The 26318-nt window shown below is 41.7% G+C and overlaps 1 protein-coding gene across 3 annotated transcripts in view; it reads right to left on the bottom strand.

Annotated features, from left to right (window-relative positions):
• Positions 1 to 24867, bottom strand: part of GREM2 (gremlin 2, DAN family BMP antagonist) — a 40714-nt gene extending 15847 nt beyond the window's left edge. The window contains exons 1-4 of one of the 3 annotated variants that reach the window (XR_008238006.1): positions 24021 to 24351; positions 4826 to 4950; positions 3944 to 4085; positions 3364 to 3426 (exon numbers count right to left, since the gene is read on the bottom strand). Coding sequence is in view for 1 of the 3 variants with exons in the window: in XM_052806337.1 (XP_052662297.1) it covers positions 24731 to 24762 (32 nt within the window). In the remaining 2 variants the exon portion in view is untranslated. Of the gene's footprint in view, positions 1 to 3363; positions 3427 to 3943; positions 4086 to 4825; positions 4951 to 24020; positions 24352 to 24730 lie in introns of those variants that run through there. The other 2 variants (XM_052806337.1, XM_052806338.1) reach the window with 2 other exon arrangements.
• Between the last annotated feature and the right edge of the window lie 1451 nt (positions 24868 to 26318).

Genomic DNA, 26318 nt, shown 5'->3' with positions numbered 1-26318 from the left:
GGTACTAGCTAACATTTCCATATGTGACCAGTAAATGCAAGACTGATTGCGAAGAGGAGGAATGAGTGATCGGAAAGCTTGCTCATTCAGGGTTTGGGTGGTTTTTTTTCTCTTATTACAAAGTAGTCAGAGAACACGTTGTGTATTACAGTTTACACCATTTTACTGATCCTACCACTTACAGCTGTTTCAAGCATTTTTATATATCTTGCTGAAGCAGCAAGGGAGATCGATCAACTAAAGGCTTTGGCAAACTACTTGTAATGGTTCTCCTAGCATCAACACAGCTTTGCGTTGGTGCTAGTAGAACATTTACAAGCAGTTTAAACTTGTATATACCACCCTATAAACCATTCAGTTGGCTCAGCAACGGAATGCCATCTGCACCACTTGCTAAGGTCCACTGTAGTTGATTAGACCAAATAAGATCATCCCAAGGAGAATGCTCTGATCCGTAGGTTTGCTCTGGTTCCTAGTGAGTGATCACACAACTCACATACTCATTTACGAGTGATTTAGACCACAGGTACAAACAACATTAGGCACCCATGAACATGGCTCTTCTAGACTTTTTCTTATGTCTTGGCTAAAAAATAGATTTTTTTAAAGAAGTTATAGAATCATAGAATCATTTCGGTTGGAAAAGACCTTCAAGATCATCAAGTCCAACCATTAACCATGCCTCCTAAACCATGCCCTGGAGTACCCTGTCCACTCGCTTTTTGAATACCTCCAGGGATGGTGACTCAACCACTTCCCTGGGCAGCCCATTCCAATGTTTGACAACCCTCTCAGTAAAAAAATTTTTCCTAATATCTAACCTAAATCTCCCTTGCCTCAACTTGAGGCCATTTCCTCTTGTCCTATCTCCAGACACCTGACAGAAGAGACCAACACCCACCTCACTACAACCCCCTTTCAGGTACCGTGTGGCCAGCAGGAGCAGGGAGGTGGTTGTTCCCCTGTACTCGGCACTGGTGAGGCCGCACCTCGAGTACTGTGTTCAGTTTTGGGCCCCTCACTACAGGAAAGGAAAGTTATGTGTAATAAGGGATTAAGAGGACTGGAATCTCAAATAAGGCTAGATGGAAAATATCTTCTGACACTATAAGAACTAGACATATTGAAAGCCTCATCTCCAAATTTGAGGAAAAATTATGTCCTGATCATTGGCCTATGTTTTCACTTCAGATCAGCTGAATTATTAGATTCTGAATTCTTATTTTCCTTTTGGAGAAGGAGGTGAAGTGAGCAAAAATTGGTTTTAAGTTACTTTCAATGTAAAATTATTACACCCTCAAAAGCCAAGAAGCCATTTCACAGGGTTAACATGAAACACCTTTTTGTCTCAGTAACGGGAAAGCCCTAAAAAATACACAGAAATTGAACTAGGACCTTCAGGTGTTTTCAGTCCAAAGATGCTGATACCTCTTCCTGCAAAAAAGCAACTTTGAAAAAAGAGTTTTGATCAACACTTCTGAAAACTTTCATTCCCACTGTGAGAAGAGATAAAAAAAAAATTCAGCTCTGAACCCTTGGGGCCAGCTACCACAATTCGTGTAGCATGATGGTCCTCAATGGGTCAAGGATAACCACAGCCCCATGGGATTTTTTACGCTTGTATTTTGAAAGGAGGCTCAGTAAAGAATTTGGCTTAGCAAAACAAGACTACGCTTCCTCTCTTCCCTTACTTAGTTTCAGAACAACAGCTTTTGCTTTGAGTGATTATTTCAGCTTCTGTAATTTTTCTCCAGCACAAAATTGTAGAGAAGCTCCATACAGATCAGACCAGTGATTTGGGCAGCATAAGAACATGGATAATGTCAGAGCATCAAAGAGAAACGGAATAGCAATTAGGAAAAACATTACCAAAAAACGCACCTAGCAAAGATGAAGCTAAAAGTAGATCACCTGTCTGAAAATCTGCTAATTTGGCAAAGAGCATTTTTCTTAGAGGACCATAAGAAGCTCCTAATTAGCACAGAGACTGAGGAGTACTAATTGCCACTTGGGAAAACTCTGCTCATTAAAAACACAGGGCACATTTGTGGGTTTTTTTCTTCCTTCATGCCCCCAAAATCAAACTCTTGCTTTACAATATGAATGACATAAAAGGCTACATCAGAGCAAGTGCACAATTTCATATCTACATATTTGTTATAACGCTGAAGGGGAGGACTTGAGCTTATCTAAAAAGAAAAAAAGGAGTGAGAATTAAATCATTAAACTGTATGGTTTAAGCAGAATACGCAACGGCACTGCAGACTTGAACAGGAAAGGAAGCAAGAGAAGCGCCTTTGAATTAATAGAAACAGACCTAAGAAGGCAAGTCACTGAGTGGATTTATAGCATAACTGTACAGAAGACAGGTCATCTAGATACCATGCTTTTAACGAGGTCCTCTCTATGACTATCCTCCACCCCCCTCAAAAAAAATATTATTTGTTTAAAGCTGCTTGCCAAATCCATGGCAAAGCATCTAAGAGAAACCAGAGATGAGATTTAGACACACTTCAGAAATAGGGGACAGGGACATACACATCACTTGAATCAATGATGTGAGCAATCCAGAAAACTCCTGTTCCCACACCTACAAAGCCTCCAGTTTCATTTTGGACTGTGACATTGCTTATGTGTCTATGCACCGGTGCCTCTGTAGGGCGCCCAGATATATGACGGGGCAGGTGGTAACGCTGCCTGCTGCCGTCCACACAGAAGGAAGGCAAAGCTTGGGAGCCACTCAGCAGCTCCCCGACTGTCCTGCTTTGTCACGTGTGGTTCACATACACCCAATCACCACCACTGAGTGGGAGATGAACAGCATTAGCTACTACCAGTCAGCCAAAAACTTAGCCAATGGGGCATGCTACTTACCTTTCTTGTAACCAGGTCTGCAAGAAGATCTTCCCCATTTATGAACATAAGCTCAGAGTTTCAGCACCCACACAAACTGGAGATAATTCGACTCACATTCCCCCCACATGGCAAAACAACCCCTCTAAAAACTGCAGAATAGACTAGTGGGAAAGTGGAAAGCACAAAGAGGTATCACCTATACTTTCTCTTAAAGCTGGGGTTTTAGGTAGGGAATAAACATAAAATTCCTGGACCTAAAGGGAGTCATAGTACCATATCCAACATTATTTTTTGGTGATTAGACTTTGTGATGTGGACAGTGAGGTCCTGATTTAAACTCCCTGAATTTTATCATCCTCCCCAACACATTAAGGTCATTTGTTCTAGGTTTTTGAATCCAAATGAAAACAATCGCAGACCAAAAGAATTAAAACCTATGCCTTTTTTCTCTCAATTTTACATTCTGATAAGAATAATGCAGGATGTATTCCAGTTATATATACTCACTGTAGAATAGTGCACCTCCGCTTTCAGGTAAAGTAATGGCACAGAGAAAACCCTGTACCTGACCTTGAGAAATAACCAAAACAGCAATTAATGTCAGCTGGATATATTTCTAATTGTAACCCATGCCCCTCTGAGCTAAAGCTTAAATCATCTCATGCCGTCACCCAGTCCAGGGTGCAGTTTGATTCATTTAAACTGTGAGCCATAGTCCCCCTGCTCCCGGCCCCCACCGGCACGCCCTTTCCCCCCACCCTGCACACAAGCATGCATGCACACACCGACACACACCGACACACACACATGCTCCTCGGTCACTCTGTGCCAGTACTAACAACGATGCAGCCACACAGTCAGCAAGACGAGTTTGCTGATCCAGCCGAAAAGGTATTTTTTTTTGTTTTGCCGGCCGGCTTTCCAGCTGCCGGCGGGATCAGTAGTGCCGCCGGGGCCCCCGTGCCAGCGCTGGGCTGCTCTGCCCCGCTGGTACCGGCCGCCGGGCAGGCTGCCTTCAACCAGCTGCGAAGCCGCACCCTGATACTCCTTCCAAACTGGGGCCTGGGAACGCTGTCACCCAACTTACCTGTTTCAGGGTGGAGGAGGCTAATGTAACTGGAAGGGTGTGGCTGATAAAGGTGGCGTTGACTGACAGACCTGCATGCGTCTGCTTCCTCTATGAGATGCATGGTCCTTATAGCTAAATGGCTTGGTGTTAGGACTATGGTCTGTACCACAGCGGTGAGAGGAAAAATTAATATTATTAATAATATTAGTAAAAACAATAACAATAATCGTAATAACAATAATAATAATAGTAATAGTAATAATAGAATGTGATGAGTAGTACCATTTCAGATGCCCAAGGGCATCCAAGTTGTTTGCATAGGCTGGCACGTCAGAGAGAGACCCTATGGGAGATGCATACTCCTCCGCAGTGGCTACTGGAAGCCAGGTGAGAGATGTGGGGTATTCAAACAGGCACCAGGCACACCTACTGAGGCAACCAACTCTCATCCAGAACCTCATTCTGCTCTAGAGACACAAGGACTCAGTGTTTGCAAGTGTCTTAAACATTACAGCTCTTACTTACGACTAGATTTCCAAAAGAGGTATGCACCGTTTATCTCGGTCCTCAATGGATATGGGGTACTTAAAAAGAGGATCTTTTATCTTATCTTGAAAATGTGCTCTGCAACTGTAATGCAAAACTAAATATTAAACATGGAAAAAGAAGCATGAAAATGTACTCTAACTGCTGCATCCTACTGTCTGACTTCTGAACTTCTTGCCTTGTAAGTGCAAAGGTTTCTTCCGCCAAGGCTTTGGGGTTTTAAGCGATTAAACACAACTACTAGTTAGACTGCATAGGAATAATCTACATGATATATGAAGCATTGATGCCTTCTGCTTCACTCCTTCTCAGTTAGTCATCTGCCCCTCTCACCCTCCCTGCTCTAACACCTACTCTGGCTGGATTCTCCACACCTGATCCAGAACCTAGCACCGAAGATTGTGGCAAGGTGGCTCTTCTTCCTTTGTGTGAAGATGCTACATACCCATACAATTAGTGCATCACAAAATGAAGCAAACCTGAATTTAAGGAAAAACAAAGAAACAAACAAACAACGTGGTTTGGTGAAAGAAGTTGGAGGAAATAGTTTTCCGTTCTGTTCCCACGTAAAAGATGAGCCAAAAATGCTCAGGAGACAGAACCAATCTGCTGGTTAATAACCTGAAAAAAAAAATCTATCAGAAGTTATAACACAATTTGAATGCAAATATTTGTCCAACCTCCCTTTCAGAACAGAGCACTGGAACTGTAATGAAGGTTGGTCATTTGTTCCGGCTATTGAAGTCACATGAATTTTTGCCCTCATTAGGCAAAAGCAGACGTTATGCATGCATTCACATGACACTGTAAGAAATGGAGTGATGCTGCTAATACATGAACGAGAAAAACAGGAGGCAACTTTTCAGGAGCATTCATTCAGCAGAAGGCTGAAACAGCATCTGACCAGTCAGGGTCTAAGGTGAAGCCTTCAATGCCAAAGAGCACCAGCTTGTACCTCCGCCTCCCAGTCAAAGGGTACAAGCACCACAGTGACCAGCCATCCAAAGGGCACAAGCACCACAGTGACCAGCCATCCAAAGGGCACAGGATTATGCACAGAACCTGTGCATTAAGCTTCTCCCTTGTTACTGAACGAAGGCATCTTCATTCTCTGAAAGCCCGGATGATTTTGGGTACAATGTGGCCTAATGTTTTCCAGTTAACTACAGCTGAAAGCATGCATAAATATAATATACTTAATGGTCAACAGACAGGACTAAGCTCTCATACAGGTATGAGCTCAAACCATTTTATTAATTAGGACTCTGATTAAGAGAGGACAGCTTTAAACTAACACTGTAGATGTTAAGCAAACACTTAATTGGTTTCCTGTATTCAGGTCCAAAAGCCCATTGAAGTTACCAGACCTTAGAAGAAAAGTGTGGTAACGTACCCTACCCACCAGCAAGTCAAAAGCATCAGGGAACACACCCTACCCACTTGTAATTAAAATTAAGAGATGGAAGTTGTCTCAAGTTTGGGTAAGTTTGCAGTTTGGATCAGATGGCATTTAAGCGGGGAAAGCTGTCTGCCATCTCAAAAGTATAGCTCTTATTTTTTAATCGACTGCCTCAAGTAATATTTATTCCTCTTAGAAGAAGCCTTAGGCTGTGTACTTCACTGAGAGCTTTTCATTGTCAGCTTCCATACGTCCCTCCCTCCCAGATTTTATATTCTTTCTATGTGCATCGAAGTCTCTCACAGTGGTCATCACAGTAACCCGTCTGTCCCAACATGTCCCACAATAGGATAAGAGGCTCCTCAGCACCTGGAAGTTTAAAAAAATCCAAAAGCAGAAGCTAACCCAGCTTATATGCACTCAACCCCTGCTCCCCCCATCAGACCTATGCCCACCATGCTTTGTTGATGGTACGCTGAGGACATGAAGGACAAATCAAGGTTCTATTTTTAGACGTGAAAACAATGGCTACACAAATACACAATGGCAAGTAGTAGCTTACGAGCCAGTTCTGAGCACCACGCCTCAGGAAAGCCATAAAGATTTCTAAAAGGGAGGCAAAGAAGAAAAACAAGAACATTTATATACACAGAAGCTATAACTCAATGCGGCAAGGTTGCAGAAATCAGGGATCTTTAACGCAAAGAAGCAAAGACCAGAGGAGTGATGTTAATAGCTTTCAAATGCATAAAAGGCTATTGCAAAGAGTGAAACAATATGTCTTTACTCTTCGTGAATGCAAATGCAGTAATGTCAGCAAATAAGATTTCAGACAATATTCCTATTAGCAAGTGGCATGATACAGGTAGTGAGGCATTGGAATTGATTTGCCCAGGTTTGTAGACTCATCATGAGAATTATTAAGGAGAAAGTGATGTAAAAGGAAAAAAAGAAAAATCACATCTGCCACAGATTACGTTAGATAAAATGGATCCTAACAAGCAGATGAGCCAGATGACTTCTCAAAGTCCCTTTAATTCCCTTTTAAGTAAATAGACACATATATATTTTATATAGAACAATTATTGTCCTCCAAAGAACCATCTTTTTAATAGCTTTTTGCCTAGTTTTCTGTCATCTCTCTTCTCTTCTTATCTTCCTAGGCTTTTAGGGTTTGTGCTAGCTATCACAGAAAGAAATCATCATCCTTTTTGCAGTACAGCTTAAGATACATTTGCTATGAGGTCACTAAACTGCTACTCAAAGCCAGCCTTATGTTTAAAAAACCTGCAATCTGCTACTTGTGAACCTACCAGGTTTATAACAGAGATACTATCAGATGCTTCCAGAATTAAAGACTCAGTTTGATTTCTTTTGCTGTAGGCAGACTACGTAACATTTGTTTAATGCTCCTCTGTTGGCAAAAGAGGCCAAGACTGAAGATTCTGCAGAATGTCTTGGGTTTTCCAAAATTTAAGTTATCTAGAGAAAGCATTTCCTAGTTTATTTGTTGAAGAAGATGAATGTAATTTATAAATCATTAGAAAATAAGTTAAGTTCCTAAAGTGTATTTAAATACCCATAAACCACACCCACCCCATTTTCCACATAAGGCTAATTTGGGCATGGTTTTAAGCTGTCTTTGAGGACTGATTTCAAGGCAGAGAAGTCAAAACTGCTTAATTAGCCAGTGTGGGTAGACGATATCATGCCAATACCATGCCATATCATGCTTTTTCCTCCCGGTCCCTTCGGAGCCAGAGTGACAGACACATTGAACTAGAAGGTGGGCGACGGTGCTGCTGCACCAGCTAATGGAGCAGCCAAGGTCCGCAACCAGCAACTGCATGGGGCAGCTGAGTGGCTTCTCATCCGGAGGCCTGAGGACGGCAGAACAGGCCCAGAAACAACCCCGTCCTCGAAGATCTGAGGCAAACCGCAGGGGTTTGCACAGCCCAAAACATCTGTATTGTCCTCGTGACAGCAAACACCCAAATTCCTCTCTATTCGTAATACCTGTAATTAGCAGGTGTGGAATAGTTTGTCAACAGCTGTCATCGTAAAGCTATGGGATTTGTCCTACAAGCACAGCAATACCCTGTGAAGATGCATGCACTGTCCAACCCGCCCTTTCCCACAAAGCACAACAAATAAATAAATGCCATTGCCCTCAAACAGAAACTGAACACACACTGGAATAAAATCCCATCTGCCTTCTTTATCCTTCCAAAATTGAGATGTTTTGAAATCTGATTTATTTACTGTTGCTAATTCCCTAAAATTAGCCTACTGAGTAAAGTCATCTCCTCAACGTTCTCCCTGTGAGGCACTGCTCCCTTACCTAGACATAGTCTAATATTTCTGATTACATTAAAGAGGCGGGGTGATATTGCAGTGTGTGGTTTCCTAAAAGCCAGGAAGGAGTCATTCACCTAAGAGCAACTTACAACACAATATTGGTTATTTGTTTACTGTTATTTACTCTTATTATTATTTATTTACTGTTATTTAGTAACTATTATACAATTACTCTTAGTACTGCTATTCCTGAGAGAAGCCAGTTGCTCTGGTATGTTTTTTAAACCAATGCTACATTTACACTCTCTTGTAACCCAATGCAAAATGATCAAGTGGATATATGTATGTTCAGACTCTAATAAAAAGTACATCACTCATTCCCAAGGAATTACCATAGGATTGAAACAAAAGGCAAGTTTAATACAAGACGGAATCCTGAAACAGATTAGTACAGCAGAGGATGATGAGAAGCTGCAAGGCTTCATGCACTAGGCAATACTGCAATGTTGTCTACCAACAAGAAGCCCCCCCACACCTTTTCACTGTGTCCAGTAAGCTCAGGGAAAAAAAAATATGGAGGGAGGGAGGATTCTCTGCCAATATGTATTTAAAAATTATTTCAGAGGATTTATCTGATAAATACTGACTTCATTAAAGTGAATAGAAAAAAATATTTTAATTCAATGGAGCAAATAATTTTATTCTGTGGGAATATCAGTGCAGAATCCTTGAGGTTTAAAATATACAGTCATTTAGTCCAGGCAAGGAACTGTCTTCAGGTAGCCTCACTGATATTTCACACAGCTCAGGTGGACAAAAAAAGTACTGCCATTAAAAACACTTGATCAGTTTGAAGTAATCAGCAAATGCTTACAGATAAATTATTGTGACAGCTGACAGATGAAAAAAACCAACCACACCAAAAATGTTTACCAGGAAGCAATTTAAAACAATAGATTAACAACATTTATGTTCTTGGAATATCTTGTAATTCCAATACAAATTATTTTTCATTTCCACTTCGTATCACACTGCTTCTTTAGTTATTTTTCATATTTTAAAGTGTATTTTACTTTTAATTAATTAAATTTCATCTGACTATAAAGGGGAAAAAAAAGGATGGCGGAAGACAAAAACTCCAGAAACATCTGTCTTCTGCCTAGTGTAACATACCAAATAAATCTAGCCTAGTTAGTCCTAATCTAGGCTACAGGAGCCCTGAGCTTTACGAGAGCACCAGTATCTGAACAGGTCTATAAACTATGGCTAAAAAGGTATCCCCCAAAAGCATCTGTAAGGCTGAACAATTTCCTTCTTTTTAAAGATGTCCAGGCCAGCAAAACTGTGTAAGCCAATGGTAACCTTCTGCTTTTTCTTGCTTTTGCGATTTAGCAGAGGGGCCCAGCAGGCTCACATGGGACATCCAAGAATGGTTCAGTCTCCCATTACATGCCTTTCTAAGAAGTTTGAGCCTACAATAATTAAATATCAGCATGCTACAGTTAATTAGTTCCTAATGTTCTCTTTTTTCACAACCTTAGGTATTGGGACCTAGGAAGAACTTAATGGAAGACCATTGTGGGTAAAATATTGAGGTAAGTGAGGAGGGAGAAAGAGCTATAATACAACTTTTTGTGGGGGGAAAATGTAAAGAGGACTTTTTCATGGCATGACTGCCATATATTCTAAAGCAAGAAATACGGAAGTGTAGTTGGAATCACCCTGTACCCCATTGATTTACACTCCTGGCTTGAACCAAATTAAGATCTGATTAAGGTTTACTTCAGAGATACCAGACCATCTGAAGTCATTAGGTTCGGTTTCAGCAGTGGTGACAAGTAACTGTTTTTCTGAAGCTAATGGTAACTTTCCCACAATGTGCGCTTTAATTGTAGGCTTCACAAGTGTCTTGTTTGGTACAGTTTCCTGGCTGGAAGGACCTAGTTACTGCCAGTTGGCCGTACCAGGCAAATCATTTAAGCAAAGAAGGGCTGATCCTAATCTCTCCTCATGCAATGCTAATACAGTATCAATGAAGAATTCAGTATCTGTGTTGCTTTGGGCGCACAGCTCCCAACTGAACTTTGGACTTGTAAAATTGGTTGTTACACGGGACTTTCTCATCCTGAAGTAAAATCATGTTCAGTGATCCTCAAAAGCATCTGGGAAATCCCAATGGCCTCTGAAAGGCTCACCAGCTCTGAACTGTGACATTCTGGCTACTGGCACCAGGGGCCATTCCCTATGTAAGGGTTTGACAGTGGAGGGGAGGTGGTAAAATGTGTCTAGCTGTACTTTGGATCTAATTACATCTTCTTATAGCTCCGAGGATTTTATCACCTTTAGTTCCAGAGTGTAATTTAACCTATGCATTCAACCCTCATAGCGATCCTCCCCAGCCTTCAGTTGCACCTTTTTCGTTACAGGGGGAAAACCTCGGCAGATGCATCCAAAGATGGGAACATTAAGAAGCATTTTGCAGCGTTTCTTAATCTTTCTTCCACCTTTTTCCTCAGCACTTCTGTGGGAGCCTCCACTCACGAGAGGCAGGGTTTTGGAAACACTCATTTCTTCATTATTATCTGAAGTTTAATAGTTCCCCACCTCAGCACACTGACTTATGTACACCGTAAGCCTAATCCCCAAACTCTCCCTATTGACAGCACAAAGAATGCAGGTGTCTGCCTCACCTGTGGGAATTCCTGATGGCAGTCATCTAATTTTTATGTCGTCCTTATGGTGATGCCTCTGCTGAACTATTTAGGTTGCTCAGTTCCACATTCAAAAGCAGCTGCTTTGGAAAATCAGGACTTGCACTTCCATACTTTGCAGCTCAGTTCACAGAGCACTTCAGTCTGTTTGGAACCCACCTAGGCAGGTTACCACAAACCAGTTTACCTTAGCAATTACTCTCCTGCTTCTCTGCAAGGCTTATCAAGTCCAGAGTCTGTCAGCTTAATCTATCTTCACAGCTTCACATACTGAGCAAGGACCCTGCAAAATTCTTAAGTCTTTGTAACGCTAAGCAGAGGAAAGTCTAAGCACTCTAAGGTTTAAGGTGAGTTGCCCAACGTGAAACAAAAAGCTTGTGGCTCCATGTTCCCAGACCAGCACTCTAGACATTGTTATTTGTAGAATTCATTTGACCTTCATAATAGCCCAGTCTTCTGCATAGTGAAAATAGGTGGAAGGAAAGGCGGCAAAGGCTACTTTTACCCTCTGCATATCCAAGCAGTGCCAGAGGCGCCAGATACATTTAGATTCTTCTTAAGTTACTCAGAGACTGTGCTGAAATACCCAGAATAAAAGCAAAATGCTCCTTTCATTAACTTATGCATGTGCCAAGGTTTTATTGCAAATCATATATATATATGCAAGGTTGGGCTAACAGGCATATTTTAAGTAAAGGGCAAGCTGATATGGGGTGTCCCAGACAGAGTGGCAATGTCACAGTGGTTCTTGATTCATGACTTTTTTAGCGGGGCAAAAGAACACAATCCTGTGAGCAAAAACAGTGAAAGAAAAAATGGCTAAATACTTAGCCTTTCTCTCCCCACACCCCTAGTATGTCCTGAAGAGCAGCCCAATAAAGAGGAGCAAGCAAAAGCTACAAATGTACAACTCTCCTCCTCGCAGACACCAATGATTGCTGTCTTAAGCGCAGATTCAAAAACATGCCAGCGTTTGTCTTTCTTCCCTTTCCCCTGCACATTCCTTCTGCAGACCTCTAAGTACAACTCTGTATCAGGGAAATAGTTGCATGCCACAAGATGATTTGGAGAGAGACTGCTGTCTCAACATAGCATAAAGATGACTAAATAGTGACAAAGTAAATCATCCCTCAAAGATAAGTCAACAGTGAATAAGTAATTTTATCTGTCAAGAGTTAACATGCAATGAATACTTGCAGAGGTTACACAACATAAAATCTACCAGCAGTTAGATGTGAGTTCCCTGACATGTGCTAACCAAGGAAGCCTACGGAGGAATAGATCCCATTTGACTTCTTGATGAAAAGCCTTAACAACAGCAAGTTGTATGTATAAACTCCTAGAAATGGATGATATCCTAAGAGATTGCTAGCTTACAGCCAGATATCTTACAGTAAAGATGCACTTTGTAAGTATTTCTTAGGAAATGTGTTAAATTTCCATTTTAAAATATTTAAAAAAAAACAGTGGATGAGTGAGGGGTATAGTTTATAATGGATAAAAAAAATCCTGAAGGTGGTTAAAAAAACCAAAACATTTTTTGAACCCCACACACACACTCTGAAGCCATAAACAGTTTGGAATTTAACTTGTAGTTCAAGCTGACAGACCACTGAAAAGTGTAACTTGCTTTTCACTTCTGTCACTATTTGCATTTTTCATTTTTTCAGTTACATAAAAGCATTAATCTGTTTGGATTTTCTTCTTGAATATACTTTTCAAGGTCTCATATATATTTCTAGCATGGCATGATATCTGTCCTGTAAACTCTGTGAAAACATAGCTTATGATGTTTAAAACATTGTATTTAATTAAAAGAAATTAAGAGGCCTCCTAAAATGTGCAGCAGTTGTATATTCTGAAATCCAGGCTGTAAGTATACATCCCTTAAATTTTCCTAACTTCTTGAATAAATAGATCTTCTGAGGTTTCCCAGATAAGATGTATTTTAGATTACTTAGTCTATCCAAAGACTGGGTTTTGCCTCTCTGTGCAATTAGAGCTGAAAGTGCATTTATCTTGCTATAAATAAGGTGACTCTTAAAGAATGAAGTTCAGAAGTGTTAATGTCAACCCTTTAGTGGACATATCTTTGATAGGGTAACTCCATATCTCAAAGTACATAGGTGAGTTTAACTCAAATATGAAATTAATTCTGACCTTTATAATATATGCAAGTCAGAAAACCTCATGGAATAATTCCAGAATCAAATTATATGTGTTTTCTCATAAAACCTAAGTATTTACACAGCTGTTTTGAAAGTTACCATTTAAATATGATGTTAACTCAGAACTACCCCCAAAATCATATAGAGTAAAAAAATATAACTGAAATGTTCCAGAACAATCTATGTATGGAATAATTCAGTTCATCAGAAGCAAATCCCCTCTTCCCTACTTTACAGTACTTGGGTTTAGGTATGCTGCTTCAAAAAAGAAAAGTGCAAGGGCAATTAGCTGTTGTTGTCTCTTTTACTACAGTAAAAATGTATTTTACAGCAATGGATAACCTTGTATAAACCATAAACAAAAGCTTTGGATGTCCCCGGCTAGAAATGTTAAATAATGAAGACAGAGCAATACACTATGGGCAGAAATTCCCACTATATTGAAGGCATGGTTAATGGTGCCATTTTTTAAAGTATAAAAGTCTTTTTGCATTGTCTTGAAGTAATACACTGTTCTACTCCTCTGTGCAAGAATTAATTTAATCCAGTGTGTAAATCTGCATTAGAATTCATATCCTTATAGACTTTGCAGCAAAGCAAAACATCAAATTTTTTTGCATCTACACATAAGGCCATGGCTATCTCTTTTACACACTATTCATATTTGCTTACATACACATATAACCCACTGTAATAAGTAGTTTATAATAGAAGCATTTTAGCCTTTAATACATTTTTTTTTATAAAGTGTTCAATGACAGTTACAGTTCTTACACCCTGTTAAACGACCTATAAGGTTCTGTTCAATGACAGCATTATACAATCACAGAATCACACAATGGTTTGGGTTGGAAGGGACCTTTAAAAATCATCTAGTCCAACCCCCCTGCCATGGGCAGAGACATCTTTCAATAGATCAGGTTGCTCAAAGCCCTGTCCAACCTCACCTTGAACACTTTCAGTGATGGAACATACAGAGCTTCTCTGGGCAACCTGTTCCAATGTCTCACCAACCTTATTAGCCCATGTCATTGTTCAGAAAATTTGGGAATGCTGGTCTTCGGGCTGCCTCTTAAATAGCAACTAAAGATCTTCCACACTTAGCAGCTGAGCCTGTCTATCTAGACTAGTAAGGCCACCCAGTACTAACAGGGTTTTCAAGACGCCATGCAAGGAGTCTGCACCTATGAACATTGTCAGCTGGAGGACATACAGTGTTTTGGACACTTACATCAACATTTACAGCACAATTTCTGAGCCAGTTTCCCATAGATGGTGAGCGTACCACTTTAGACATGCCAGATGGCACAACGAAAGTCTGTAACAGAATTAAGACACAACCAACAGCAGCCAGGAGCAGAGCCAAGGGCAGGATGACCCTTTCAGCACAAGTTTAGACCTATGCCTAGCTAAAGTGACACCATAGGCATAGTCATAGGCAGCATAACAAAGCAGGAATACTCACAGAACCATTGACACTTTTAAAAGACTATTAGATTCTGCCACCTCTGCCTTGGTCATGCGATGAAAGCAAAAGGCCATCACAGAAGCTTGAGGAAAAGTTTACAATTAGCAAGCAGACAGTACTTGTTTAAAACCAAAACTGAAGCATGACTGTCCTCAAAAAATTCCACCGGCATTTCTATCTGACTAACTGATATATACCTTAGCAGTTCATATCATGCATCTAGAAGTTCAACAGTTATAGTGTATTTGATGCCCAAATTAAAGCATCAGCCTTATTCATGGTAAAATAAGCCAGTTTTCAAATGTTTTTAAAGGAAAAATAAATAACTCGGGAGAAAAAAATCTAATTTGGAGCACTTCATAACCAAAGTATCTTAAATTACAGTTCACTTCTATAGAGAAACTAAGCCTCTCTTTAATTAATATAAACCTAACCATGCATATTCTAATATGACAATAAAAACCAATTAATTCTGCGTTGTCCTGTAAACAGTAAAGATAAATCTAAACCCATGATAAACACAATGACAAATACATTTCAATATTCTCAACAAATACACCTAAATTTCAGTGTGGGGGGAAAAAACCCAACAAGCATGGCATTAGCATCTCAAGCTCCCTATATTTTAGACATTCAGAAAAAGTAACAGCTTAAGTCAATCACATTTGTCTGCTATCCAGTTATTTATATGAGTAAATGAAGCTGGCGTCCAAGTGGGGAGTTGAACTGGCAACTTGCCGCAGCCTTGAGTTACAATTTGTATATAATGGTGCAGACTGCAAGCACTCTGGTTGTAGCCTATCTATGTGGATGAAGCTAAGCAGAAGAGTTCAGACAGGCAATATTCTGTTTTAATCAATGATAAACCAAGATAGAGATTTCTTCAATCTGCAGGTGAAGTTGCCCAGGACAGATCTGCAGAAGAACTCGGTCCCCCCCGTGACCTGAAGCTTGGACTGCCAGTAGAGTTAGATACACAACAGTCTCCCTTGAGACAGAAAACCCTTGGTATGGACTTCTCACCCATGCATTTACAGTTCCACTGTCTGAACAGACCACCCAAATCCAAAGTGAAAATTCCCTCGGTTGCTGGCAGTCTCAGAGACTCCACAACACGCTGGACTGTGCTATGGCCATGGTTACAACAGTGGCATGGACCATAATGAAATGGTAACTCAGCTAGCTGGGAAAGGCAATTTCCAGTGATTGCACAGATCTTTAAAGATCATTTTGGGTGGGAGAGGAATGCAGGAGAAATGAGATTATTCCTCCTCAGCACAAGCGTGTTGAACAGGATGAGAAAGATTTCTTCAGACTTGAATATCTCAAAGCAGGTTAGCAGCTCACATGCACATCTTCTATGGAAAGGGGAGGAAATGAGTGTTTTGGGGTGACTTCATGGCTAGCATACAAATCCATAAATTTCATACAAAGAGTGATCCTTGTTTTTTAGGCTCCTTTTCTAAGAAATTTCAAAGCTGAGAGCAGCTTAGAAATTAACTAATTTCCCTAACCACCTATTTATCAAATAATTGTATTACCATACACAGCATTAACAGTTTACAGCAGTAGCTTCCATAACTAATAGTGACTCCAGCCTGCAGTTCCACCTAACTACCAACACATGGTGGGAATAGTTCACTCGCCTTTTCTGGTGCTCAGAAGTATAGAGTGAGTAGCTGCTCATTTCTGCAAGATACCTGCCATTTTGAAGGTGATGAAAACATTTACAATAGTAGCTTATGTATCGCATTGTGATTACGCATTCCCTTCTACTCTTGATATTTCAAAAAAATTTCCTGTGTGCATTTCATAGCAAAATTACTTCATTCTACTTTACTGATTTGTAAGCAGCATTTGTGTCCATGTAAAAATGACCTCTTAACATGTATTTAGGAATGGAAAGTCATCCCTGTGGCCTTTTCTTTCTCCAGAATTCACTCTCTGGTTGAAACATTGGCCAAGGCACAAATAAACAAACATTAGTAAATACGAGACTGGACTGCCATTGCTTCTCAACAGTAGAGCCTGCCAATACCAGATATGGATCCAGAGACATTGCTGGGCTTGCCTCTTCCAGAATAACTTTTCCAAGGAGCTACACCCTCATCTAGCTTGCTCAGATTCTGAAAAATCACTGTTTATGACTGTGGCTATAATAGTTGACCTAACCAGAAGTGCCAGGAATCAAACCACAGACTTGGGAAAGCAACGGGATCCATAAGCTACAGACTCCTTATTTTGAGAGTCTATGTTGTGAGAGTCCCAATCCTAAGCCACGTGAGATGGCTATGCCAGGATAATAGTTCAGATTCCTCAGATCACATCCATATTGTTAAGTCTTTCAATGTCTGGCATGGTTTTAAATGGACAACAAATCTGTTTGTCGGATAAAGTCTGAACTGCTAAATAAATAGTGATAAATTTCCTAATACTACTGGGCAGAGTGTTCCTGCAAGTACAACGTGTGTTTATCAGTTTCCCACTGAGCTAGCGTTGACTTTCAAATTTCCTTTAATCTTATTATAGTAAACATAGTACAGCTCTCTGGCAAATAAGAGTAACATTCTTCCTGTAATATCATATCCTTCTTTTAAAGAAACCTTAGAGATGTCCAGAAAAGAACTAGGCTCAACTTGGAATGACACAATAAACTTGTTTCCAAAGAAACTTAAGTTTTATAAAATATTAGATTTTATACTGAAAAAAACAAGACTTTTTATAAAAAGGAGATTTGCAATTTCTGATAGGTACTCAAAATACTGTTTGCATGTATCATACTTTTAAAGTCAGCTATTGAAACACCGACATAAAAATATTTTACTAGTTGGAAGCAGTCTACCTGAGTTGAAGGATAAAGCAACTGGCATTTTGGATGCAGAATTCAGAAAACAGTAGACTGTAGCTTGTGAAGGAGCTTTCTCAGCGCTCCTTCAAGAAGAAAGAACATCAAGTGCAGACGACTTAAAAAAAAAAAAGCGGATAAAGAAAACCAAATGGGATTTATTATGGTACAATTTGTATTTAAAGCTTCTCTTCATTTGGGAGGAATTTATGGTAGACAAAGGTGGGATTTGTCTTACAGTTAAAAAAAAAAAACAAACCTAGATTGAGCTGTTGAATAACTTTGTGTAAGTGACTGAAGGGACTTTGGGAACCTGAAAGCATGACAGTTTCAGATGACAGAAACTAGCTCAATTTCCAACTGTGTGCATTTGTCTTGCTTGCTTCAGGGTTCCTATAGAAAAAGGGTCATTACATATAACAAAAATAGCATACAGTGGTGCTATTTTCACGTCTGCTGTGATTTCTGAATAAAATGAAAAATCTTCCTAATAATCAGTTTATGTGACATTTGAATCTTCAGCTTCAGATACCATTAAGAAGTCACAAGTTCTGGGCTATGACTTTACTTAAGGCTCAGCTTCAGTAAGGAGCGGAAATATTAAAGAGGCAGATCAACAGTCTTTCCCTGCCTACACAGAAGCCAAGGTGCTCATAATTTGTTTCAGCTTGTATGCATTCACTCTTAAGAATATCTCGGCAAAAGCTGTTCTCACTGACGGATCAGGCAAAGTTTCCATAGGCTTCATTAATGAAGAATATAGACCAAAGTCAACAAACATGCTTAGTATAAAGCCATTGTGTGTAGTAATCTGAAAGGTGTCAGCCAGAGAACAAATTAAATCGAAATAGGAGCGATAGCCATCTCTCTACTAGGAGACTTCACTGGATGTATGCATTAAGTCATGCAACATGTTCACATACTCGCCGTCATCTTTGCCTGTCAACCTCCTCTTGTTCCTCGCAAAGGACACTGAGCTCCAAATTATCTTGACGGAACAGGAACTGACAAACGATAGATGGATCATAACAAAAAACATGCCTAGAGCAAGGATGTCTGACATCTGAGAGCTGGGATGTTTTCATTTTGGATAGAAGCTCTGACCCACTATTTACACCCCTATCCCAAGCTCTCCCACATATTTTTAAATGACAACTTTCCAGATGTTATCTGTATGGAGACTGGCCAGATTTATGGGCAGGATCCCGCTTAACTCAAAGCCAAACTAGTGTTTTGGCCTCACTGGAAATGAGATTAGGTCTGAGATTTGCACCAGGAAAAAACCTGCAGTTTCATGCCAGAAATGGTCACACAGATTTTTTTTTTTTTTTGTTAGCACTACTGTAGAATATCAGGCTGTTGAGCATTATCATAATAGCACTTAACCAGAGTAATAGGTTAGAATAGACATGGCTGGAATCCACAACAAAACTGCACACAAACGAAGAAGGGCAGCTAGTTCACTTGTAGCATCAGCTCAATACAGTTTTCTAACTCTAGCAAGTGTTTGTACAAGACAAGGTCAACAACACATTCTGCATGAGCTGTACAAATGCTGTTTCCAAGTTTTAAGAGAAGTTAAAAATTCAGGAAATTTTTAAGATTTATTGCTGTCAAATCCACGGCCTGATGTTGTATTTGTGCATTGCCCATCACACTCAATAAAAACTGGTTCCAAAATGAAATTTGGAGGGTAAATAATCTATTTTCTTTTCCCAGTGTACTTTACTTCTCCCACTTCCTTAACCCAAAATAGGCAAACATAAAATCTTTATGATACGTTTAGTATTTGAATGTATCACAGTTTTAATTTCCTCTTAGTTTCATCACAAATTGTGGTTTCTTAAAATACTCACTTCGTAAACAATAATGACTTTCAAACTTTCTGGAATGAGAGACAAATTTACCTTTTCTTTCTATAAAGAAGCTTGTAGTAAAGAGAGTAGCATGCACATTTCTATATACAACATATATTTACAGTATAACTAATTCTATACGGCAGTGTAGCCTCTACGAAAAACTGACCTTAGTAAATCCCCCTTAGTTTTATGACTAATCTAAAATATGCAGCTATAACTCTTATAGTTACTATGTAGACAGCAACCGCAGAAAAATATCACACAAAATCTCATAGATAAACATGGTTATGCCCAGAAGAAAAAAAAGAATGTGAAAAGTAGATGCTGTAAGATGACTTTTTGACAAAGACAGGTTACAAATGAAGTTGCCATGATTGTATCACACCAGATATTGAAAGACAGATTGCCCTCTGTTTTAACATCCCGGAGCAAGACAGATTCTTATGGTTTGTTTCCCTTTCTAAAACAGGCTTCAAAAATCTTCAAAAACTGGTAATAAAAGACTTAATGCACTGAGAACAAGAAATAGCACGGTTTCAAGTGACATATCTATAATCTACACAACTCTTGTTAAAATCTACACCTCATCCCATAGAGAAGCTATGCATTGGAATAAGGTTTGGGGTAGATGACCTCTAGCAATAGAAATACAGCCATCTGAGAAGGAAAAGCTCTTCTGTTTTTCAACTCCTATTGTTCCAAATAGCACATTTTCTGCAATCTAAAAGCAGTCTTGGAGCAGTCACAGTGATCCTGAACAAGGAGGAGCTTTGTATCGTTCACGCCATACACACGCAACCCTATGATTTCTACCATGATCCCTGTGAAAACGTGCGTAAAACTGAAGTGTCAGTAAGAAGCCCAATTTCTGCAGCAGTGACGACCATCTTCTGTCACTGACTAAGAAGGATTTGATTCCTAACTGCTCCAGTAATGTATTTTCTAGTTAGAAATGCTTTTATACAAAAGATAATGGTTTATGATTAACAAAATCATCCTTCTATTTAAAGTAATTTTCACAAAAGAAGCAAACTGAAGAAAAACAGAAAAGTGCAAAAAGTAAGCCAAATCACCAAACAACCGAGAACTGAAAAGTTTGCAGCTTTAGAGTGGAAACTGCAGGGGGGGAGGGGGAGGAAGTTTTGACATTTTTTAAACAGAAGCTTTCAGTCTTAAGTGGCTGTTTCTAAACATCTCCCTGGGCATCACACATTCCCACCTGTTGGGGCAACTGGACTCCAGGGCCAGAGGACATTTCCCATCATGTGCCGGGACCCAGAAGAACTGCCAGCACGGGCGGCACCAAAGCAATACGTCTTTCTCCAAAGCAATACTTCTGGTGCGTTATGGGAAATGTAGTCAACTGAGGTGCTGCACCCACGAAACACAGCACAGCATTTCTAAATGACAGTTTTGAAGTTTCAAGCCAACATCTCTCACCACTCCCAAATGCAATGAGGAACACAAACACAGCCTTGTGAACCTTTATAAGCAAAAGGGCTACAGCCAGTGACAGGCAAACAACCACAAAGAAGCACCAGTTGTCCTTTCCTAAATGCAACTGCTGTGTCCACATTCACCAGACAAGCACAAGTCTGCATTATCCAAAGTTCCCACTCAAAAAGTAGCCCGCTATCCCTATGCCAGACTATTAAAAAAAAGGTATTAGCCATCTTCATGTAGAACTGAAGAGATCTCAGTGTATGTATATACAAGTAGGGCAGCCACAGTTTGTTGCAGGGTCTCCTGCTCTCCTGCTGAGCTGGGAGTATCGTGGCAACGGGTGGGTAGGTAATGATGCACGAAGCAGGGACTAGCCCACACCCCTGGGAAAGACGGTTAGTACCGGCTTCAAACTGCGCCATGCATAGGTACTAGTCTGCTGCAAATGGACCAGGTCTATGCTAGCAGCTAGCAGAGCCCAACAGGAACAGACATACAGGGCAAAACATTTTAAGCACGGAAGACACTATATGCATTTTATAGGGTTTTACTTCAGGCTAGCTCTGGTCTGGTCCCACAGACTGAATTTCCAGCAATGACTCAAGTACATCTTCTAGTTTAGATTCATCCTAAATGAATCCAGCTGGCCCACCATGAGGTATATGGAGATGGACAGTAAGTGGGAACAACTGGAAGACTGGCGTCAAAAGTAGACTCCTGGCACGAACCACAACACTAATATAGATGCGCAACCACACCCACGAGCATCTGTGAGAGTGAAGGGAAAGACCTCTTTGTGCTGCTCTTGAAGAGACTCCTTGGATGTCAGTAAATCTGCACAGTGAATTGAACTGCTCAATTCTTGCCCAGTGACTTGAACTGCTCATTGAAATAATTCTAACAAGTCAAGCATCAGAAACTGGTAAATTCCAATTTACCAATTCCAGATTGGAATTTACCAGTTTCTGATGCTTGAGTTAGCATTATTTCAATGTGAATTTAGTAGTAAGGTATAGAACTATGAAACTGAGCAGTTGGAATTTACCAGTTACCAAATTTATCAAGGAAAACCACAGTAGGAGTAAACTATTATGAAAGAGGATGATCTGGATCTGTGTGATTTACACTTTCATAAGCATTGACAAATGGTGACTGAAACCAAGCGTTTTCCGCTTTATCGATATAGTTTAGTTGGGAATTCAGATATTAATTTTTACCCTCACCTGATATTATGGAAAGAAACAAAAATCTCCAGAGTTTAATTCTTCAACTTTCCTACCTTTGTTCTATTCCACATTGAAAGTCATGTTTCATGACAGCACAGTCCATTTGAAAGATAAACAAAAAGCAAATAGGTCAGCTAAACCAATCAGCTCAAAATCTAGGGTTAATGGCATTTATTTTTGTGGCACCCTTTTAAAGGTCTTACTGATGCTTTTCACTGACACATCTTTCATTTACTTATCATGCTGCAATGGAAGGCTGAGCAAACCTTGCCGCTACCAGACGCACCTCCTCCCCACGCACAAGAGCTCTGCACGAACAGCAGGCTGCAAGAGAGGCGAGAAGGCAAAATTCTACCTGCTAGGTTTCTCTCTCACCCTACAACAGAGATTTAGCAAACTGGTCTGCTCTCTTCAGCTGCACAGTAATCACGCCCAAATGTTCAGAGTTTAGGACTTCACTGCATGCCTTGGATAATGGCAGTTCATGAGCACCATGCAACAAAAGTGAGAGAGAGGTCCCTTGCTCAGAGCCTGAATACTGAGACAGAACCCTTCTGTCCTGGCTCTCAGTAATATGCAGATTGCTGTTCCTTGCTTCCATTCAATTATTTTCTCGGGGTGTTTCTTTAAAATCTTAGGGTATTCTTCTTCTTCAACATTTGGAAAGAAATGAGGAAAGGCCAGCCTGAGAACTAAGCACCAAGTTTAGCAAGCGAAGCATCTGCATTAAAATACATTGGGCATTCTAAGCAAATATTTCAGGCGGTGTGTACTTGGAGTTCAAGAAACAAACTAATATCCTAAGGGAACACAGTATCTGTGTTGTATTGGCACCGGTGGGAAGACAAGACTCTGACGTGATGTTCATTTCTCCCTGGTTTAGCAAGAAATAACCTTGAAGCGGCCTGATAACCAGCTTGCTAATTGGGGCTCTGCACAGATACTGCTTGGTCTTGCACCTGCTGCTTCTTGATTCTCAGGAGGACTGTGGGATTCTTAACCTGGGGCTTTTCCTTGGGGAATCTCTGTCGTGGTCATTTGCCAGGCTGAAGTTCACCTGACTCTACTTGTCGGGCTTTCATTCAATTTCTCTTTCGGAGAAAAAAAGAGGTTTAACTTGTTATGAGCTGTTAATTTTGTCCTCAACAATCCACTGAAAGTTATATAACCACTTTCACAATAGCGTGCTAAAAATAAGAGTTGTTCAGCCAAATGCCACTGCAATTTTTTATAAGACCTGTGACTCCAATTCTGCAAGACCTGTGCAAGTCCAAATGTTTCCTTGGCTTTAGCAGAAAGTCAAGCAGGAGCTCCTTCTGAGACAGCCATGGGTTTGTATTATTATAATCCTCATTTGCAAGGGAAAAAAAAAACCACCAACCCAGTGTATGTATACACATATATATATTTCCAATTCATGACTTAAAGTAATGCTATTCGCTCTTGGAGCTGATCCCTCGTGGCGTTTCATAATCACAAACCATCATTAACCCAAAGCAAAGAAAGAAAAGTACAAAGGGGCACAGGTTTCAAGCACGGGATGATTTTTTTTTCTGCTTTGGGGGTTTTTTTGGTGGTTTTTTTTTTTTTTTCCTACTTGGGAGGTAGCGCGGAGACGCGATGCACGGCGCTGCCAGCCCGAAGGGATTTGCCCATTCAGGTAACTTCCGAGGGCGCTCCCAGCAAAGCACCGAGACCCAGACGCTGCCGGCACCCGCCTCGCGTTAATTTCGTCGCGTCCCCCCGGGAAAGGCCCCACGGGCGGACAAGCGCGGGCGCGGGACGCGCCGCTCCCCGCCGAGACCTCCAGCTGCCGCCGCGGCCGGCGGGGATCCCGGCGCGGGGCCGGGCAGGGCGGGGGCGGGGGCGGCGGGCGCGGCGCGGTGCGGTGCGGCGCGGGGCGGGGCGGGGCGGTGCGGGGCGGTGCGGGGCGGCGGGCGGAGGCGCTGCGGGGCGGCCCCGCGCTGCCACCGCGCCCGCGGGCCCTTGCGCGCTGCCCCGCTGCCTCGCGAAGGGGCGATGAGTGCGGGAGGGGAGGGGGGGAGGAGGAGGAGGAGGAGGAGGAAGAGGAGGAGGAGGAAGGGAGCCAGCCGGCCGCAAGAGAAGCCAGCGGCTCCCCGGCCGCCCCATACCTGCGCGGAGGCGGGGAAGGGTCCGCAGCGCCCTCCGTCCTGCCAGCTATAGATCCCAAGAGGTGATGAAGCGGGGCGGCGGTCGTCGCCCGCTGCCGCTGCCGCTGGTGGCGGTGGTGCGAAGCCCTCGCCGGCTGCAGATGCCCATAGGCGCTCAGTTTTGGCGGGGGGGGGGGGGGGGGGTAGCGCGGTGCGTGGAGGGAGCTCGGCGGCTTCGGCGGGTCCCGGCGGCGGAGGGGAGCTCGGCACTGACTCGGCGCAGGCACTGCCCGAGGAGAGGATCAAGCCCCAGCTTTCGATTGGCTCCGGTGGCCAAACAGCTCACACCAGCCTGCCCGCCCGCCGCCGCCCTCCCCGCCCGCCTCCCCTCCGCCGCCCCGCACGCCTGGGGCTCCGCTCCTCCCTGCCAGCCTCGCAACCCGGTGGTGGGCAGATCGACCCCCCTTGCTTTTTCTGTCCCCCCCATCCCCCCCCTTTTCCCTAATACGACGCCCAGTCCCGAGCCTTTTGTTTGTGCGGGGACATTCTCACCCCGGACCTGCCAAAACACCGTCCTTCTCTTCGCATCTTCCTCCCGCGGCCGAAGGACCTGCAACTGTAAGCCTTCGTGACGTTTTGTGTCACGCTCAATATTCAGAGCCGTTTGTTCTCCGGACGTTTTAAAAAATATCTCTAGCTGGTAAAATTAAAAGCATGCAACGCCTGATCACCTGAGGGCTGAATCCGAGGTGGGACAAAGCATTCTTTGCCTGAGTTTAGTTTGCTTTTCTTCCACTGTTTGGGTTCCTAGCACCGTCTCGGTTAACTACCCGTCAAACCATAGCATGCACAGAAAATAAAATCGGGATGCTAAGCCTCCTCCTTCTGGGTCTAGGGTGATTCAGTCACAGCGGCTCTGGTTGGCGTTCCTTGGGGCATCTTTGGTGTTGGTATTCTTTTCGCTCGGGATGACTGAAGTGGCCCGTGGAAAAGGATTCTCCCTCCTGCGGACGTGCTCTAGTCTTAAGTCAAATCTTAGACCTGTCTTCTGGGCAAGAAGGCAATCCTTTGGTTTCAGTATGACCCTCTGTTTAAACAAGAATACAGTTGAACCAGATAAATAGGCCCTTTGGGTTTTCTCAGCACAGGAAGATGTTGTAATATTTCCAGTAAACATGTTGGCAAAATTGCTTATTAAAATTAGGGAAAACAAAATGATCAGTTATAACAGATGCACTCTTAATTAATGCGATGACCTGCATTTAACCGATGCTGTTGAATTAAGTGGCGTCTATGCCCATTGGTACATCAGGTGCCATTAAAAGTCAACATTTATCCAAATCTGGCAGACTGTAGCATTTGAAATAGAGAATGGAGCTGCAGAGATACCTTTGCATGACAGCAGCATGTACATTTTTACATGGTAACCTCCATAACATTTTTAATTGAACCTGTATTTAATTATTTTTTTCCCCACAAAATTGTATGCTGCTTTTCATTCTCTAGAAAGCCTGCACACTTTTGTCTCTTTGGGGCATAAAGAACTAGTTAAAAAAATGTTTTTTGCCTTTTTTTTTTGTTCAGGCAAAAGTCAGAAAAATAAAAATAGAAATGTTGAGAAATCTATAAAACCAGACATATTTAGAAATATCCATACTCGGAGTATAATCCATCCTGCTTTATAGGCAAAACCACCCCTCAGTGAATTCAGCAGAGCTACACCTCTGGAACACAAGAGTAACTAAAAAAAATCCTGTTTATTTTTCATTATATGTTTTTCCTTCGCATGTTGCCTATTTATTTTTCCCTGGGAGAAATGAAATTACTCATTTACAAATCAAGCTACATTTCTGGCCATGGCCCAACAGGCACGGCAGCCACTGCATCTCCATCACCCCCCCGACACCTCTGCAGCAGGCGTATTGCTTCCCGCTCGCTCCTGCTCCAAATGACTGGCTGATTGTCTTTCAGTATTTTCTAAGTTCAGAAGGTGGTGCCTTCCTTCACCCTGACTTTTTCCTAGGAATAATGCTTGTTCTTGAATCATACTCCATTTTCAAGCCCTTTTTTCAGCCTCCCATGTTTCTCCCTTGACAGACGGATAGCTGTGCCAGAGGAAGGGTTACGGCCCTCCAGCTGAGCGGTTCTTGAAGCAAACACCATAGCAGGCTGTTCTCTTAGGCCTCCTTCTAGCTACTAGTTTTCAACCCTGCTGTCTTATTATCTCTACACAAATTTTATCTCCTGCTTTGTATTATTTTGGGGAAAAGCTCTGAACATGCTACAGAAGTTTTCCTGTAATAAATTCTTTGTGCTCCT

Source organism: Harpia harpyja, chromosome 13 (genome assembly GCF_026419915.1).
Source record: "Harpia harpyja isolate bHarHar1 chromosome 13, bHarHar1 primary haplotype, whole genome shotgun sequence".
Lineage (NCBI taxonomy): Eukaryota > Metazoa > Chordata > Aves > Accipitriformes > Accipitridae > Harpia > Harpia harpyja.
Note: the sequence above shows the minus strand (reverse complement) of the source record. Positions and strands in the feature narration are given on the sequence as shown.